At 41.4% G+C, this 16,215-nt stretch overlaps 1 protein-coding gene across 15 annotated transcripts in view; it reads left to right on the top strand.

The window, feature by feature from the left end:
• Window positions 1–16,215, top strand: part of APBB2 (amyloid beta precursor protein binding family B member 2) — a 355,319-nt gene that overhangs the window by 174,119 nt on the left and 164,985 nt on the right. For all 15 annotated transcript variants that reach the window (XM_058546954.1, XM_058546953.1, XM_058546952.1 and 12 more), the window contains one exon: window positions 7,198–8,013. In XM_058546954.1, the coding sequence (XP_058402937.1) occupies window positions 7,198–8,013 (816 nt within the window). The remainder of the gene's footprint in view (window positions 1–7,197; window positions 8,014–16,215) is intronic.

Genomic DNA, 16,215 nt, shown 5'->3' with positions numbered 1-16,215 from the left:
ATGCCATGAATTCTCACTCAGGGTCCAGGCCATGTGTCAGTGGATTTAACTCCCCCCTCTCCCCCCAGTGTATAGGGAGTATTAGACCAAGTGGTCTTTGATCTAGAATCTTAAGTAAAATCATGTGAGGCTGAGATAAATGGAACCAGCTTAAATGCACCAACTTTCACGTCTCAATGTAGCTTTAGTAGTGGGGCAAGCAGGCTACAATGTCCTACATGTAGATTAGAGAAATTAAAACATGGGGGCTGGGGGCGGGGGAGTGGTCCTAAGGTAGAAGGGGAAGATAGTCATCCTTTCATTTTTTTTTTTTTTTTTTCTTGTAAGGGAGATCAGCCCTGAGCTAACATCTGCCAATCCTTCTCTTTTTGCTGAGGAAGACTGGCCCTGGGCTAATATCCGTGCCCATCTTCTTCTACTTTATATGGGATGCCGCCACAGCATGGCTTGATAAGCAGTGTGTTGGTGCGTGCCCAGGATCTGAACCCAGGGCCGCTGCAGCAGAGCACAGGCACTTAACCGCTGTGCCACCGAGCTGGCCCCATCCTTTCATTTTTATATCCATAGAGCATTGATTTTTCTGCATAGATTTTTATATTTATGTTATTATTATGTTGCTATTTTCCATTCTACTTAATTCTCTTCTATTTGTTGTTGCTGATGATACAGATGGTAAATATGAGGAAGTGAGGAACAGAGGAAGGCCCAGAATTGGGGAGTGGCGGTCATGGGGGTGACAGGAGCACATGTGCAGTGTGCACCAGAGCCTTTGCTGGGCCTCCAGTGCTGTTCAGACCAAAGCATGGAAAACTCCGAGCTGATAGGATTACAAGGGATGAGAAATCACATTTGGCAGAGAAGTACTACACCAATCCCCGCTAGGTCACAAAATGTGTATCTTTGACTCTAAATAAATAGTCTTTTCTTCTTTAGGGAGTTATGGCAGAATTGAGCAAGAATTTTCTTGAGCTGAGACTGAGGAGAAAAATAAATTGGTCTAGATAGTATATGAAGGATTTTATTTTAAATCTTGCTCAGATCCTACATGGGATAAAGGCTAATTTAACTGACCACTGATCACCCTTTCCCTTTCTAATCTTGTTAGCATTTTCAAAGAAAGGAAAATGAATTTACTGTTGACTTAACTATTTAGGCAATAAGGGTGGTCTCCTTTCAATCTTTATAAGAAACTCAAAAATTCTACCTAGACTTTATATATAAGTTTTATTTATTTTATTTATTTATTTTTTCCCCCATAGCCCCAGTAGATAGTTGTATGTCATAGCTGCACATCCTTCTAGTTGCTGTATGTGGGACGCGGCCTCAGCATGGCCTGAGAAGCGGTGCGTCGGTGCGTGCCCGGGATCTGAACCCCGGGCCGCCAGCAGCAGAGCACGTGCACTTAACTGCTAAGCCACGGGGCCGGCCCTGGACTTTATATATAAACATTTCTTGAGATGTTAATGAAACACTCGTCTTTTTCTTTTTATTCAGTGTTTTATTCCACAAACATTTATTGAGTACCTACTGTGTGCTAGACTGCTGTGCTAGTTGCTGGAGGCTACACTCTAGTGGACAACTCAAACAGGTTAAAAACAAAGCAATGTGAATGACGCTGTAGTAGAGATATGTTTATGAAGGTTTGGGAGTGTAGAAGGAGCCCTGGAGTCTACCTGGAAGGGCAGGAGAAGGCTTCACAAATAGGTGACCTCTACCCTGAATCTTGAAAGAGAAGTAGAAATTTGCCAGACAAGAGGAAAGGATGCTGAGAATATGGGCAAGGACAAGGAACATAACACGCGTGGTCAGAGTATCCCAAGTGCCTCCAAAATCATTAATTCGGAGATCTATCATCATATCCTTCCAAACCTCTCAATTCTTTATTCCAGTGGTTCGCAGCCTTGGCCACATGTTGGAATCACCCAAAGAACATTTTACTACCCTGGCTGGGGCCAATCCCAGACTCATTGAATCAGTAGCTTTGGGGGTGTCTTTAGGGGTGGAGCCTAGGCTTCTGTGCTTTTTCCTAGCTCCCCAAGGGATGCATGCAGCTAGAGTTGAGAACATTTCCTTGTTCCTGTCACATCTATTCCTTGACCTTTTGGAGACCTCCGATCCCTTGGCCTTTTCCTTTTCTCCCAGCTCTTCACCCTCCTCCCGGCTCCATTCCCTACCGTCTCCAGGCCAGATCCCAGAGTGCATTCCCCATCCATTCACTCCCCTACACCAGACACCTTAATCACAACCCCCTCTGGGACTACTTTTTTTTTCTCCATTCTGTAAGTTGCTTTTTTATTTTGTTGCTGGTTTCCTTTGCTGTGCAAAAGCTTTTGGTTTGATGTAATCCCACTTGTTTATTTTTGCTTTTGTTGCCTTTGATTTTGATGTCAAATCCAAAAAATCATTGCCAAAACCTGTGTCACAGAGCTTAGCCCCTGTTTTCTTCTAGGAGTTTTATGGTTTCAGGTCTTAAGTCAAGTGTTTAATCCATTTTGAGTTACTTTTTGTGTGTGGTGTAAGTGGTCCAGTTTCATTCTTTTGCATGTGGCTATCCAGTTTTCCAAACACCATTTATTAAAGGGACTGTCCTTTCCCCGTTGTATATTCTTGGCTCCTTTGTCATAAATTAATTGACCATATATGCGTGGGTTTATTTCTGGGCTCTTAATTCTGTTCCATTGATCAATGTATCTGTTTCTATGCCATCAAACTTCAAATTAAAAAAAAGTCACTAACTCTGTGTTTCTCCCTTGTGAATATTTCTAAACTTTGTCCCTGTCCTCATGTTCCCATAGATGCTTCCGCTCAGGGGAAGACTTTATCTTCATAGGGAAAATTGAGGCTATCAGTTTTGCTGTTCCTTGGTTTTGTGTCACCGCAATGACAGATGTCCTGTCCCCATCATTACTCCGTATCCTCCCTTCTCATGTGAAGAAGTTTCTCTAGTCTTGGGCAAGGCTGCCTCTTCCACATCTGCTGTGGTCCCTCCTCCCCTCTCATCGCCTGGATTCTACATTACTGGTCTTTCCCTCTTGAGTGTTTCCGCTTTCCCCCTCTCGGCTGGCTTCTGCTTTTCCAGCCTATAAACAATAAAAGATGGCTAAGACTCTCATCCTTAAAAAACAAAAATTCCTTCCCATAACCCCAGATCATACTCCAACTGCTCTTCTTTTTCCCCCACCTTTGTTCATAGTGAAGCTCCTCAAAGGTCACTCTGCCCACCTTTGCCAGTCGCCTGAAGCTGATGTGACAGAAGTCACCGATGTCCTTCCAATCACACAGTTGACCAGGCTCTTTTCAGTCCTCACCTCTAAATCCAGGTGGCTAATGGAGACCTCATCTTCATGCCCTGGTCAACAGATGAATGACCAGAGCTGGAACTATGGCAGTAAGAGAGAAAGAATTTCCCTCCATACCTAAGTCTCCATGCCCATGTTGTGCTCACCCTGCTGTCTTGACTGGACTATTGCAGTAGCCTTCCAGCTGGTCTCCATGCTTGGGTTTCGCTTCCCTTCGGTAAATGGCAGAGTCAAGCTCTAACACCAGACAGGGAGAGCGTGAAGATGGGGCCAGCCTGCCTCTTTGGTTAGGGAGACACCCTCTGTCTACCTAATTCCACTCTTTGCCTGACAACCCCTGATGTTTTAATTGCCTAATTTACCTTGCTTCTTTAATGCCTTTTCATCACAGTCATCTCCTTCTTGGAGAATATGCTGGAAGAAAGATGCCATCTCCCCCCAGCACATAAACAAATACAACGCAGACACACTAACACACACACACTTCAGCTTCTGATTCATTCTTCATGCTGCTGTTGAAGCGCTTGATCTTCTTCTCTGTCTCAGGGTCAAGTCCAGACTCTTGGAGCGTGTCTTGTAGGATCTCTGCCCCATCCTCCGTACCACCTCTCCTTTCATGTCTTGATTTGCTCAGACTCCTCAGATGGTAATCTTACCTTCACATCTTCTCCAGCCTGAGGTGGGGAGACCACTTAACTCCCTTGCACCTGCCCCATTCCCGCCCTGGTTGATTTCTATTACTTTATTATTATGTGTTTGTCTTCTGCAAGGCTGAAAGCACTTAGCAGGTGGGATCTTGGGTGTCTTGGTCTCCCCGTTCCCAGCACAGTGCCTGACAAAAAGAAAGGGCTCAGTAAACGGTGGCGTGAGGGGTACGGTGGTCAGAGACAAAGTGTGCGAGGAAGGAGGGAGCCGTAAGATAATAATCATCCTTAACACATATTGAGCTCTGACAGAATGCCAGCCGTTAGGTCAGATGCTTGGCAGTCATCTCTCGTAGGCCTCAACAACGCTCACTGAGGAGTAGATACTATTATATCCCCATTTTACAGCAAAGAAATGGGGAGTTTAAGTGACTTGTCTGTTGTGTCAAGGAGTTTGGACTTATTCTTAGGCTTTTTGGCTCCAAAGAAAACAGCTAAATATTAGAAAGTATAAAGAAAAATGGTAAGACTTTCTTTCCTTGGAAAAGAGACACAAACCTCCTTCCTCTTAAACCTGAGGAATGTGGGTTTTTTTTTTTCATAATTAAAAACCCAACTTCTTTATCCCCTCTTGTTAGTCTATTTACTCTCTGTTTGTCTCTGCCACAAGACCATTTCTGTCACTGAGACCAAATAGTGTGGTTAATTTGGGGCCCTGGCAGGCAGCCCTGTGCTCTATCACTTAGATGAAAAGGGGTGAGGGTTGCTGACATTGAGTGTTATGTACTATGCTAAACTCTCTGCAGGCATTTCTCATTTTAATCCTCACAACAACCAGGTACCATTATTGTCCCCATTTTTCAGACAAGGAAAGAGAAGGTCTGATGTCCTAGATCCCTCAGCAATAAGTAGCACGGATGGGGCTTGAGCCTTCTCTCTGATTCTGAGGTCTGTGCTCTCATCCTCATGGGCACTGCCTCCCGCTTTTGGAGTCTTCTTCCCACAGCCTTGGTCTTTCTAGGAATTTTTTAACCTGTGCCTACTTCATGACCCTTTTGAGCCCAAATGACTGCCTAGCCGATATATTAACTCCTAGAGACAACTATATACTTCATAGGGTTAACTTGGCTGCATTCCTTCTAGGTCTGAACCATTCATTTTGCTTCCAGATGATACAGTCATTTAATATCTAGGATACACAATCAAACTGTGTCAGGCTTTGATCTATAAAAACAGCATATAGAGGGCTGTCTTGGATAGGATGGTCCTGTTGTTCTAACTTACACATCTACCCTTACAATTTCTAGCCAGCACAAGAGTTAGAAAGGGCATAGGGAGGGCAAGGGGATCCAAAATGGCTGAAAGTTTTTATCCATCACATCCAGGATATAAAAGCTACTTAAGTATTAAATCACCTAGAAATTTTGATGGTATTCTTTCTGAAAATGTTTATGATTATAAACAAATAAAAATTTCTCCCTAATAACATTGTTAGGATATAGTACCTAACATCATAAAATAGCTTCACAGAAATATTTTGCCATGCCTTTTAAAAAGCCAGCAGATTTTCAGCTTTCTCATAATAATGTCACTCGTAATACCCAAGAGTCTAAATATAATTTTCTCTTGTGTGCCTGTGTTATGGATGTGTGTCTCAGGGGAAACTTCAGGTGGGTTCAAGGTGGGCCTTTCTCATATCAAATGCTACTCTTGAGTGAGGCTGTAAATTGAAACGTGTTTTCCATAGAGTGGTAGTCAAAACAGTTTTTTAAAAAATTAAAAATTTTTTTAGAATTTAATCATCAGAGTATTGTTTAAAAGGGAGAAAGGCACTAGATCTCTGTAAAATGAAGCCCAAGTGTTGAGATGGGGTGCTGGGTAATTATTATAAATAATAATTTTAAAGAATAGGTCCCAAGGTCTAAGCACTTGGGGTTACAGCACTTACCTATCTCTCTGGGCCACATGGTCATTCTGTTATAAATGTGGACACGGCCTAGAGAGTACACGTGCTGCCTTGCTTCCTGGCAGCACACAGACTCTAGGATGAGTGGGTGACTCTTTTCTAAAACAGCCCATCCTGAGTATTTGATGATAGAGATACCTCTAAGCTCCCGAACAGAAGATAATTCTTGCCTTCCTCTCCTGAAGAGGTCCCTGTTATGCCTGCGGGAGGAAGAGGGAGTTGTCACAATACAATTTTAGGAATGTTAGGAGCTGTGCTTTGGTTCAATTTCTACTGGTGTAGAACTCACAGAGTTCTGTGGAGGGCAAAGGATCAGATAAGAAAGTAGTCATTCTTCATAGACTGAGAAACGTGAAACCTTAGGAATCTTGCTGGTGAATTTTATTCCCTTCTAGACTGAGGAACCTTTCTTTCTTCCTAGCATGACACATGGAATAAATCACTGATGGTGTGGACAATATTTGAGATAAATGTAACTGTCAGATAGTTTCCTGGGAGCTCTGCAAGCGCACATGGTGCCTGGAGAGAGCTGAGTCTATGTTTTAATTCAGTGGAATATATTCAGACCTCTTTGGGGGCCCTAACACGTCTGTGGCCAAGGGCTCTGTGCTACATTATTAGTAATAGTTTTATGTGCGTGTGTACGTTCTTGAGCAATTAAGCCATTTCTCCAAAATTTCTGTTTAGTGTAAACACTAAGCCCAGGTCAAAAATGTTCACAAAGACGTTAGCAAACTCTAATGGAGGTTTGATTTTTCCAGGCATTCAGAACACAATTTCTAAAAATGGTTGAAAACAATTACCTTAGACGTATGGTGCATCATTGAACAATGACCTTTTAGGTTAATTAAGAAAGCTGGAGCCCCAGAGGATTTTTGAGCAACTTTTTTGTTGCCTGAGGGAACTACAGAATAGAAATGTGGTGTAAATGTTTAGAAAGGTGATGATTTTCAAGGTTGTGAAAAATGAAGACCAGCCACCAGAAGAAAATGCTTTTATATGAATTCAAAAGAGATTTTTTTTTTATTCTAAGTAAAATTTGGACCCTCAGACCTCTTAGGTTTTCTATAAATTGGCTTTTGTGTATCCACGTTAAGCCTTTCATTTGCTCCTATTTAATATATGAGCAAAGGGTGAAAATAAAGAGGAAAATGGGTCAATTTTACAAAAACGTATGCAACAGAAGCATTACTTCTTTCAATTTCCTGTATAAAAATGTTTGCTCACTTTGTATGCTAAGTAGTTTCATCATGGCAAGCGTCTAATGACCAGTTTTGTCGTTTTCCAGCTGACTCAGGTGTAGACACTTTGGCAGTGTTTATGGCCAGCAGCGGAACCACAGACGTTGCGAATCGGAACAGCCCAGCCACACCGCCAAATACCCTTAATCTCCGTTCCTCCCACAATGAACTGTTGAACGCTGAAATAAAACACACAGAAACCAAGAACAGCACACCCCCCAAATGCAGGAAAAAATATGCACTAACTGACATCCAGACAGCCATGGGCCTCTCAGATCCAGCTGCACAGCCCCTGCTGGGAAATGGCTCTGCCAACATCAAGCTGGTGAAAAATGGGGAGAACCAGCTCCGGAAGGCTGCAGAACAAGGGCAACAGGACCCCAACAAAAATGTCAGCCCCACTGCAGTCATCAACATAACTTCTGAGAAGTTAGAGGGTAAAGAGCCCCACCCACAGGATTCCTCGGGCTGTGAAATCTTACCCTCCCAACCCAGGAGAACCAAGAGCTTCCTAAATTACTATGCAGACCTGGAAACCTCAACCAGAGAACTCGAGCAGAACTTGGGCAACCAGCATAGGGTTGTGGAAGAGAAGTCCCAGCCGGCCCAGGATCAGGCCTCCACCATCGTTGGGAATGGCGATTTGCTGCTGCAGAAACCAAACAGACCCCAGTTCAGCCCTGAAGATGGCCAAATAGCCACAGTGTCATCCAGCCCGGAGACCAAGAAGGATCATCCTAAAACGGGGGCCAAAACTGATTGTGCGCTGCACCGGATCCAGAACCTGGCACCAAGCGATGAGGAGTCCAGCTGGACAACACTGTCCCAAGATAGCGCCTCACCCAGCTCCCCGGACGAAACAGGTACCCATGGGAAAGGTGTAGCCTACGGGAGCACTTGCTTTTGGTGATTTCAATTATTGGTGGACTAAATCTCTAGACTGGCCAAAAAAATTCATTTTCAACCAGAGAAGAACATGAGCCTCTTGAGGTAAAATTGGGCAATTTGTGTAGAAAATATTGTTAGATTCCTCTACCACATTTTAGGTTAGTTTCATTTTGGTTCATTACCTAAGTTGTTTGTTCTGGTAAGCACTTTTCTCAAGGAAATAGGTCCTTGGTGTTAAGTACAATAAAACATTATCTGTTTAGAAATTATGCTTCCAGTGAACTATTTCTTGATAGTATCTAGAAATATTTGGTTTTGTTAAGCAAAATAGTAGAAGAAATACAGTTTCGGGGGGCAGGATATAACCGATTAAGAGAACCAACTATTTTAAAGTTCTCAGAAATTATTTATGCTCAAGCTAATGAAAAGTTAAAAGTCGATTCATTAAAGACATTTCCCTTTTGACCTTCACTGGAGAACATTTTATTAGCCTTGTTTAAGTGATATTTGAAAGTGAGAAAGTGGTGTTTCTTTTAAAATATCTTCAGAAGTTTAGGATTTTAACTAGTCTGAGACCAGTCTTTCCTGACGTTCGTCTATATTCATGACATCTTTGGATTTGTCAGAGGAGTCAAAATTGTGACAGAAATGAACAGGGTCCTAAAAGTCAGCTACTTTTAACCTCATGTTCTCATAGCTCCCATTATACTGATCATTAGATTAAAAGATGTGGAGAACTTTGTGGTTTCTGAATTCAGTGTAAACGAGTATTCACAAAGGCTTATTTCTTTAATGTAACCCTGCAGCTGCCCTAATGGGTCCCAGGGCTATGTTAATGGGATATGGATATAAGAGAACAGATAGAACCACCAGGGAAGGAAATAACATTTTTCCAACCTATATGGAAGAGAAATTACAAGGCCTACAGATAAGGAAAAGAGAAGGAGAAAGTTAAGACATTAACTTGTGTATAAAAAAAAGAAGTGTTTTTGAAGTGCCATTTAAAATTGCAGTACTTTAAATGATAGATTTCATCAGCCTGCTGTAGCTGGATATGGCGGTAGGAAGATTGAGAGGAGTCCATTTCATCTCATAAATGTCTGGCCCTGCACATTTTTGGAATCATAATTATGTTTAGTAATGTCACTGAGTTCACAACTCTCTATTACTTTTTACCCATTTAGAGGAATTCATATCCTATAGCTGAGGGACACTGTCATCTGCTAGTATTTGAATCTACATAGAGGACTCCTTGAGAGTCTCACATCCAGACTTTACCTGGTGTTTGCCCTAAGGCCTCACTGTCTTCCTCCGGTCATGGCAGCCTTTCTGTTGCTCTTCTAGGCACAGCGCTTTCTGTTGTAGTTGTATTTTAAATTTTACTGAGAGGTATTAAATGAGTAAAATCTCCCCTGTTTCGCAGTCTAGCCTCTTTTCCCAATGATGACCACTGCCTTTTTATTTTTTAAAGTATTTCCTTGCAGAAAAAATTTTAGGCATATATCTGCATTTATAATAAATTTTAAAATTTAACCAAATTTTATGATAATGATATTTTTAAAGAATCCTTACTTTTTGTTTATGTTTATTTTTTTATTTATTTGTTTTTTGCTGAGGAAGATTTGCCCCCAGCTAACATCTGTTGCCAATCTTCCTCTTTTTACTTGAGGAAGATTCTCCTTGAGCTTACATCTGCGCCAGCCTTCCTCTATTTTGTATGTGGGTCGCCCCCACAGCATGGCTGCCGATGAGTGGTGTAGGTCCGTGCCTGGGAACTGAACCTGGGCCGCTGAAGTGGAGCACACCGAACTTAACCACTAGGCCACAGGGCCAGCCCCAAATTCTTACTTTTTAGAGATATATACTAATATACCAGTATATAATAGTATAATATATATAACATTACATAATATAATATACACTGATATAAATAATATTGTGTGTGGGATTTTTCTCCAGAATAATTGGGGTGGGGATAAAAAAAACAAAATTGCTCATAAGTTGGTAATTGTTAAAGGTGGGTATATGAGGCTTCATTATTCTGTTCTAATTTTGAATGTTTAAAATTTTCCACAATAAAAAGTTAAAACAGGAAAAAATTACTCACATTACATTGTTTTGTGAATGCTTTGCTTTTTCCACTTAAGTATATATTTTGTAGAGCAGTCCGTATCAGGATATACTGTTTTTCTACCTCAGGTTTTTTAAGTACTAGGCATGCTGCTCCACATATTCAAGCTCCATGATTTATTTAGTGATTCTCTCACTGCTGAGTATTTAGGTTATTTCTGTCCACAGCCTCCTCGCTTATTGAGTGCTGGAGTCAGTAAGGGCCTGTGGAGAGCACAAAGTTTAAGCTGAAAATGTGCACTCTGCTGCATCCACTGTGACTCTCTCCGGGAACCCTTTCCGGATCCTCTCTGCTCACCACTCATTTGCTCAGTGTCCTGGCATTACTTTCTGTTGGGTTTTTCTACAGAACCCATTATAGGGCTTGGCATGTCATGAGAACTGGATTAGAGTTTCCTGACGTGTTGAGAGGATATGTTCATTTTTCTCTCTTAGAGTTGATTTTGAAGACCTCTGAATTGTAAAGTAAGGATGACAATAGGGTGATGGTCCTTAATGGATCTCTAAGGATAGATGTTTTGAATCAAATATGCTTGAAAGAATGTGTTAGCTGTGACTCTAAAGCAGTGAGATCAAGTTTTTAAAAAATATACTAGAAGCCAAACCTGTGCTATCCTTCACAATGGTCCCCTTGGGATCTCTGTACTTGTTTCAGCATGCTGCAGTATCTCAAAACATTAATGTTAATAATAGTTGGGGGGCCGGCCCCGTGGCGTAGTGGTTAAGTGTGCACGCTCCGCTTCGGTGGCCTGGAGTTCGCAGGTTCAGATCCTGGGTGCACACCGACGCACTGCTTGTCAAGCCCTGCTGTGGTGGCGTCCCATGTAAAGTGGAGGAAGATGGGCACGGATGTTAGCCCAGGGCCAATCTTCCTCGGCAAAAAGAGGAGGATTGGCAGCTGATGTTAGCTCAGGGCTAATCTTCCTCACAAATAAATAAATAAATAAATAAAATTTGGGAATTCTTTTGGAATTTCCTCAGAGCCAGTGAAAAGAAACCACTTTACTTCATGATCACTCTTCAGGTAGTGACCACTACTTAAATTAGTAAAATAAGCAATTATTCAGCATTGGTATTTCTTTTTTTCTTTTTTTTTTTTGAGGAAGATCAGCCCTGAGCTAACATCCCTGCTAATCCTCCTCTTTCTGCTGAGGAAGACCAGCTCTGAGCTAACATCAATTGCCAATCCTCCTCCTTTTTTTTCCCCAAAGCCCCAGTAGATAGTTGTATGTCATAGTTGCACATCCTTCTAGTTGCTGTATGTGGGACGCGACCTCAGCATGGCCGGAGAAGCGGTGCGTCGGTGCGCACCCGGATCCGAACCTGGGCCGCCAGTAGCAGAGCGCGCGCACTTAACCACTAAGCCACGGGGCCGGCCCTGGTATTTCTTTTGATTTCATCTTTCCAATGATCACAGTCATTTTAAATGAAACATTGTATGTTTCACTTGTAATGGTAAGATAGGTGTTTATTACATATGTTTTGTTTATGTATATAATAAACATGAATACTATTGAAAGGAAAGAAAAAATAGCAATTATTTTGTAATATACTAGTATGCAGTGCCATAGTACATATATAAAAAGCGTATATATTCACTTATTTACTGTGTTAAGTAAATACTCATCACAGGGGTGGGTGTTTTATGACTAAATCATGACACAATTATCTTTGGACTATAGACTGTGCTTTGGGGAGCCTAGAAAAATAGAACAGACTCATTTCTACCTTAGGGGTATCCTTTCCAAGTTAGAATGCTATTTACAGAATAAAATGCACTGCCTAACCCAGAGATTGACTACTTTCTATTTCCCTTTCTTTCTGAATTGCCCCCTCCAGCGTGTTAGTAACTTGTTTTTGCACAATCAGTCATGTGTACAATATGTTGCTGCTCTGTTCCTCCTGTGGAGTCTGTCCTTTGAGAAAACACAAGGCAATTAGAAAAAAGCATCTGTGAAATTACTGAGTTTCATAGGAGTTTAGATAAGTTAAAAAGAGTGTCTTGACCCCATTCTAAAAGAAAAGGTTGGAGGCCCGCCCAGTGGTGCAAGCAGTTAAGTGTGTGCGCTCCGCTGCAGTGGCCTGGGGTTCGCCGGTTCGGATGCCAGGTGCGCACCAATGCACCGCTTGGCAAGCCATGCTGTGGCGGCGTCCCATATAAAGTGGAGGAAGATGGGCATGGATGTTAGCCCAGGGCCAGTCTTCCTCAGCAAAAAGAGGAGGATTGGCAGATGTTAGCTCAGGGCCGATCTTCCTCACACACACAAAAAAAGAAAAGGTTGCATCATTTTGGTACTTGAAAGTGAATTTTTAATCTAGTTAGAGTTTTGCCAGAGACACAGTTTCCTCAGTGGCCCCAGGTATGCAGGATGGCTCAGATAAATACAGGTTGGTGAGATTGTGTGTAGTCTCTTTGTTAATCACCGGGTGTTTTAGGTTTGCTTCATGAAAACTTTTGAAAGACACGACATTTTGATGCCATCTGGGCACAGGTTTCAGTACCTTGTTGGTACCAACATGTAACTTAGGTTTAGTGTAGGGCTTAATAAAATTGAAGATACAGACTGTGAAACGGCGTGGTCTTGTAGAATAGCCATTTCAAAATTAGGTTCATTGCTAAGTGTAGAAAGGCAGGATATACACAGAGAAAATCTAATCTAGATGGTGTGTCAATGGGGCTAATGCTTTATTAACTTACCATTGAGACCATGGGCCTTAGAGTCAACGTCCTGAGTTCAGATCCCAATTCTGTTACATGTAAGCAGTTTACATAGCCTCTCATCTGTAAAATGGGGGTGATAGTAGGGTTTTGACATAGGCGTATTATGAGGATTAAGTGAGAGCATCTTCAAAGAGCTCCTAGAACAGTGTCTGGCATATAGCAAGAGCTTAATATTATTATTTATTGCTTATTATTATTAGTGATCATCATTATCAATTATTATTATTATTGCTTATTATTAATGATCATCATTATCAGTACAGCAGTACCATATAAAAGTTGACTTCTCTCTTAATTATGAGTTACCTGTATTTTGGACTCTGATTTTAGTTAGGACTTTCTGCATCCTAAGGGCAGGGATTGGTTTGTCTTCATCTTTGTATTGTCACTGCCTGAAATGTAGCAGGTGCACTTAGTAAGTAAGTAATGATTAATTGAGTAAAAATGGAGGCCATCTATATATCCCCAAATGGTCCTGATGTATTGTAAATCATTTGATGTTATGTCTTCATCAATGTCTGCTCTTGATATTGGGTGTATTTTATAACTTAATTGATGATGTTGCCTTGTAAAAGGTGCGGCTGAATAACCAGAGTTATTGAGGAAGGCACAGTGAAATTGTGGGCCTACTACGTGCCAGATCTTGTTTATGATACCTTCTCACACTCAGGTGGTCATGCTGGGACTTGAACCAAGGTCTTCGGACACAGCATCCAGTGGTTTCCACCTTACTGTAGTCTTCAGATGTAGGCATGTGGCCGCAGAGGCTGAGTACATCAGACTTCTTCCACTTCAACTGGATGTGTGTGGTAGTTAACTTGAGAATCTGGAAAATGGAAAATTATATTTCAGAGGATCGTTCCATTCCTATGAGCAATTGAGATTTAATTCAAATGTCATCTCTGTGAACCTTTCTAGACCCTCTGAGCTGTTGAAAGTCCTTTCTCTGTACCCATAAAGAAATATTTCCAGGTCTTTGTCATCATGTTCCTCTCAGTGGTTTGTAACCTTTCTCAAAAGTTTCCATTTAGACTTAGAGTGCCATGAAGGCAGGAGCCAAGTCTTCATTATGTGTGATGTGAACCTCTCCACATAGTACATAACATATAGTAAGAGGCTCCATTAATGTTATCTGTTTGCTGGTTGGATAGATGGAGCTGGACCACAAACATGGATGCTCTCTGAGGTTTGCTGTATTAGTACAGCTATAGAAATAGACAAAATAAGCACAACTTGTATAAAACAATTGTTTAGAGCACCTGGATAGAGTGATTCTTATTTATATTCTAGGCTACCACAAACATTCTTTGTATTTGAGTCTATAGGACTATAAGCCAGAAAGGCAGTGCCAAGGAAAAGGGCCATTTTGGTTTCACTTGCCTTAACACTTTGTCTTGCATTGCAAGTTGATCCATGTTGCCCTAGAGTTTGAGTCCTTTGATGTCTTAAATTGATTGGTTTCCAGTCTTCAGGCAAGCAAGTGCAGCTCTTTTTCAAGCTGGATAGTTGGTGAGGGCGAAAGCCAGGGCACAAACCTGATTATGTGAACACAATTGGCAGCACTTCTTGTTTTTGACCTTAGGTATCTTAAGAGTATTAGAGCTTTGGATAAGTTTGTATTATTAACACTTTTAGAAACTTCTTCTAAATGTTTATTTTATGTCAAATGGTTTTTGGTAATTTCAACCATAAATGATTTTTAAATTGCTTTTAGAAAGTTCCCATCCCTTTAAGAAAAAATTCCAGGATATAGGAAAGGCCCAGTTTTCAGCTGGTTTGCCCTGCTGAATTAATTTTAATCTTTTAAACACCCTTTAGTGATTCACTAGCCTTCCTGTCTTGTCTTCTCAGTTGAGAGTTCCATGATGTGACAGGAGGAATTCAAGAAGACAGATGTGAGATGTTTCCGAAATAGCTCGGACACACTGGATAGTGTGATTTCCAAATTAGATTTTAGTACCTCGGGGTAAGATGTATAAAAATATTTCTTGTCTCACCCTGTGAACTTAAGGAAGAAAATGATTTTTCTCAATTAAGTATGTTTAGAAAGTTCTAAACAAAAATTATTCAAGATAGTTTTTGTTTGCCTTCCATTATAAAGTATTATACTAGGTAGTTCAGGGAACAAAAAATGAATAAAATGAAATGAGTGGCAGGAAAAGTCTAACAGTCTAGTACTGAGCACAAGACAGTAGATATATTCAAGATGGAACCAGGAAGGAGCTGTTAGAGGCTAGAGTGCTGTGGGGTAGAGAGTGCTCAGAGGAAGAAGAACTTCAGTTGATTGAGGTGTGAAAGTTCAGGCGCTTGAAGTTATCTGTGCTGGAGACTTTCAGTGGGTGGAGATCTGGGGAGATCATTGCCCCTTAGAGCTGTTGAAAAGTAAGGAATCTCTTTCTTCTCTTTTTTATTAATCATAAAGAAGTTTAATTCATGATTTCTCCCCCACTCTTATCTCTGCTTTGCTGGCATTTTGAAAATAAAAATTTTAGTTCCCAGTTTGGCAAGATGTTGAGCTTCAGGGGAGGGGGTAGTATGGACGGAGAGTGGCTGTTTAGGAAGCGACTGGATGGAGTCCTCTAGTAGTCTTGCATGAGGTGCTTTCAGAGTGCCAAGTGTTGCCCTTGTGCCCTTGGAGGAGGGTATGTAGCCACTAAGATTGTGACTCAGTGGGATCATAGAGACAAAAATACTCCTGGACACTTTCGGAAATTTTCTGGACAAATTTCATCATGAACTATCTGCCTAAACTTGTTATCTTCCCAAAAGAACCTTAAATTAATATATACTTAGAGAGATTTATGGTTTTAAAAGCCAAGAGGCTACAGAAACATCCAGATAGTCAGCAAGCTTGAACTTACCTACATCCGTGGAAATTTGAAATGGATCTGTAATTTGAAATGGACCATGATTTTCACTGAGAAGTATTATCCATGTGAGTTGACAAGAGTTGGTGAATTTGTTCATTACAGCTTTATTCATTAGTTCATCCATTCATTCTTTCATTTGTTAATTCATATATACATACACATGCCATTGATTTTTTTTTTTTTTTTGTGAGGAGATCAGCCTTGTGCCAACATCTGCCAATCCTCCTGTTTTTTTTTTTTTTTTTTTTTGCTGAAGAAGACTGGCCCTGGGCTGACATCCGTGCCCATCTTCCTCTGCTTTATATGGGACGCCGCCACAGCATGGCCTGGCAAGCAGTGCGTCGGTGCGCGCCCAGGATCTGAACCGGCAAACCCTGGGCCGCCGCAGTGGAGCACGCGCACTTAACCGCTTGCACCACTGAGCCGGCCCCAGCCAATGATTTTTTAACAGTCTA

Source organism: Diceros bicornis, chromosome 8 (genome assembly GCF_020826845.1).
Source record: "Diceros bicornis minor isolate mBicDic1 chromosome 8, mDicBic1.mat.cur, whole genome shotgun sequence".
Taxonomy (NCBI): Eukaryota; Metazoa; Chordata; class Mammalia; order Perissodactyla; family Rhinocerotidae; genus Diceros; species Diceros bicornis.
This window is presented reverse-complemented; position numbering and strand designations above follow the sequence as displayed.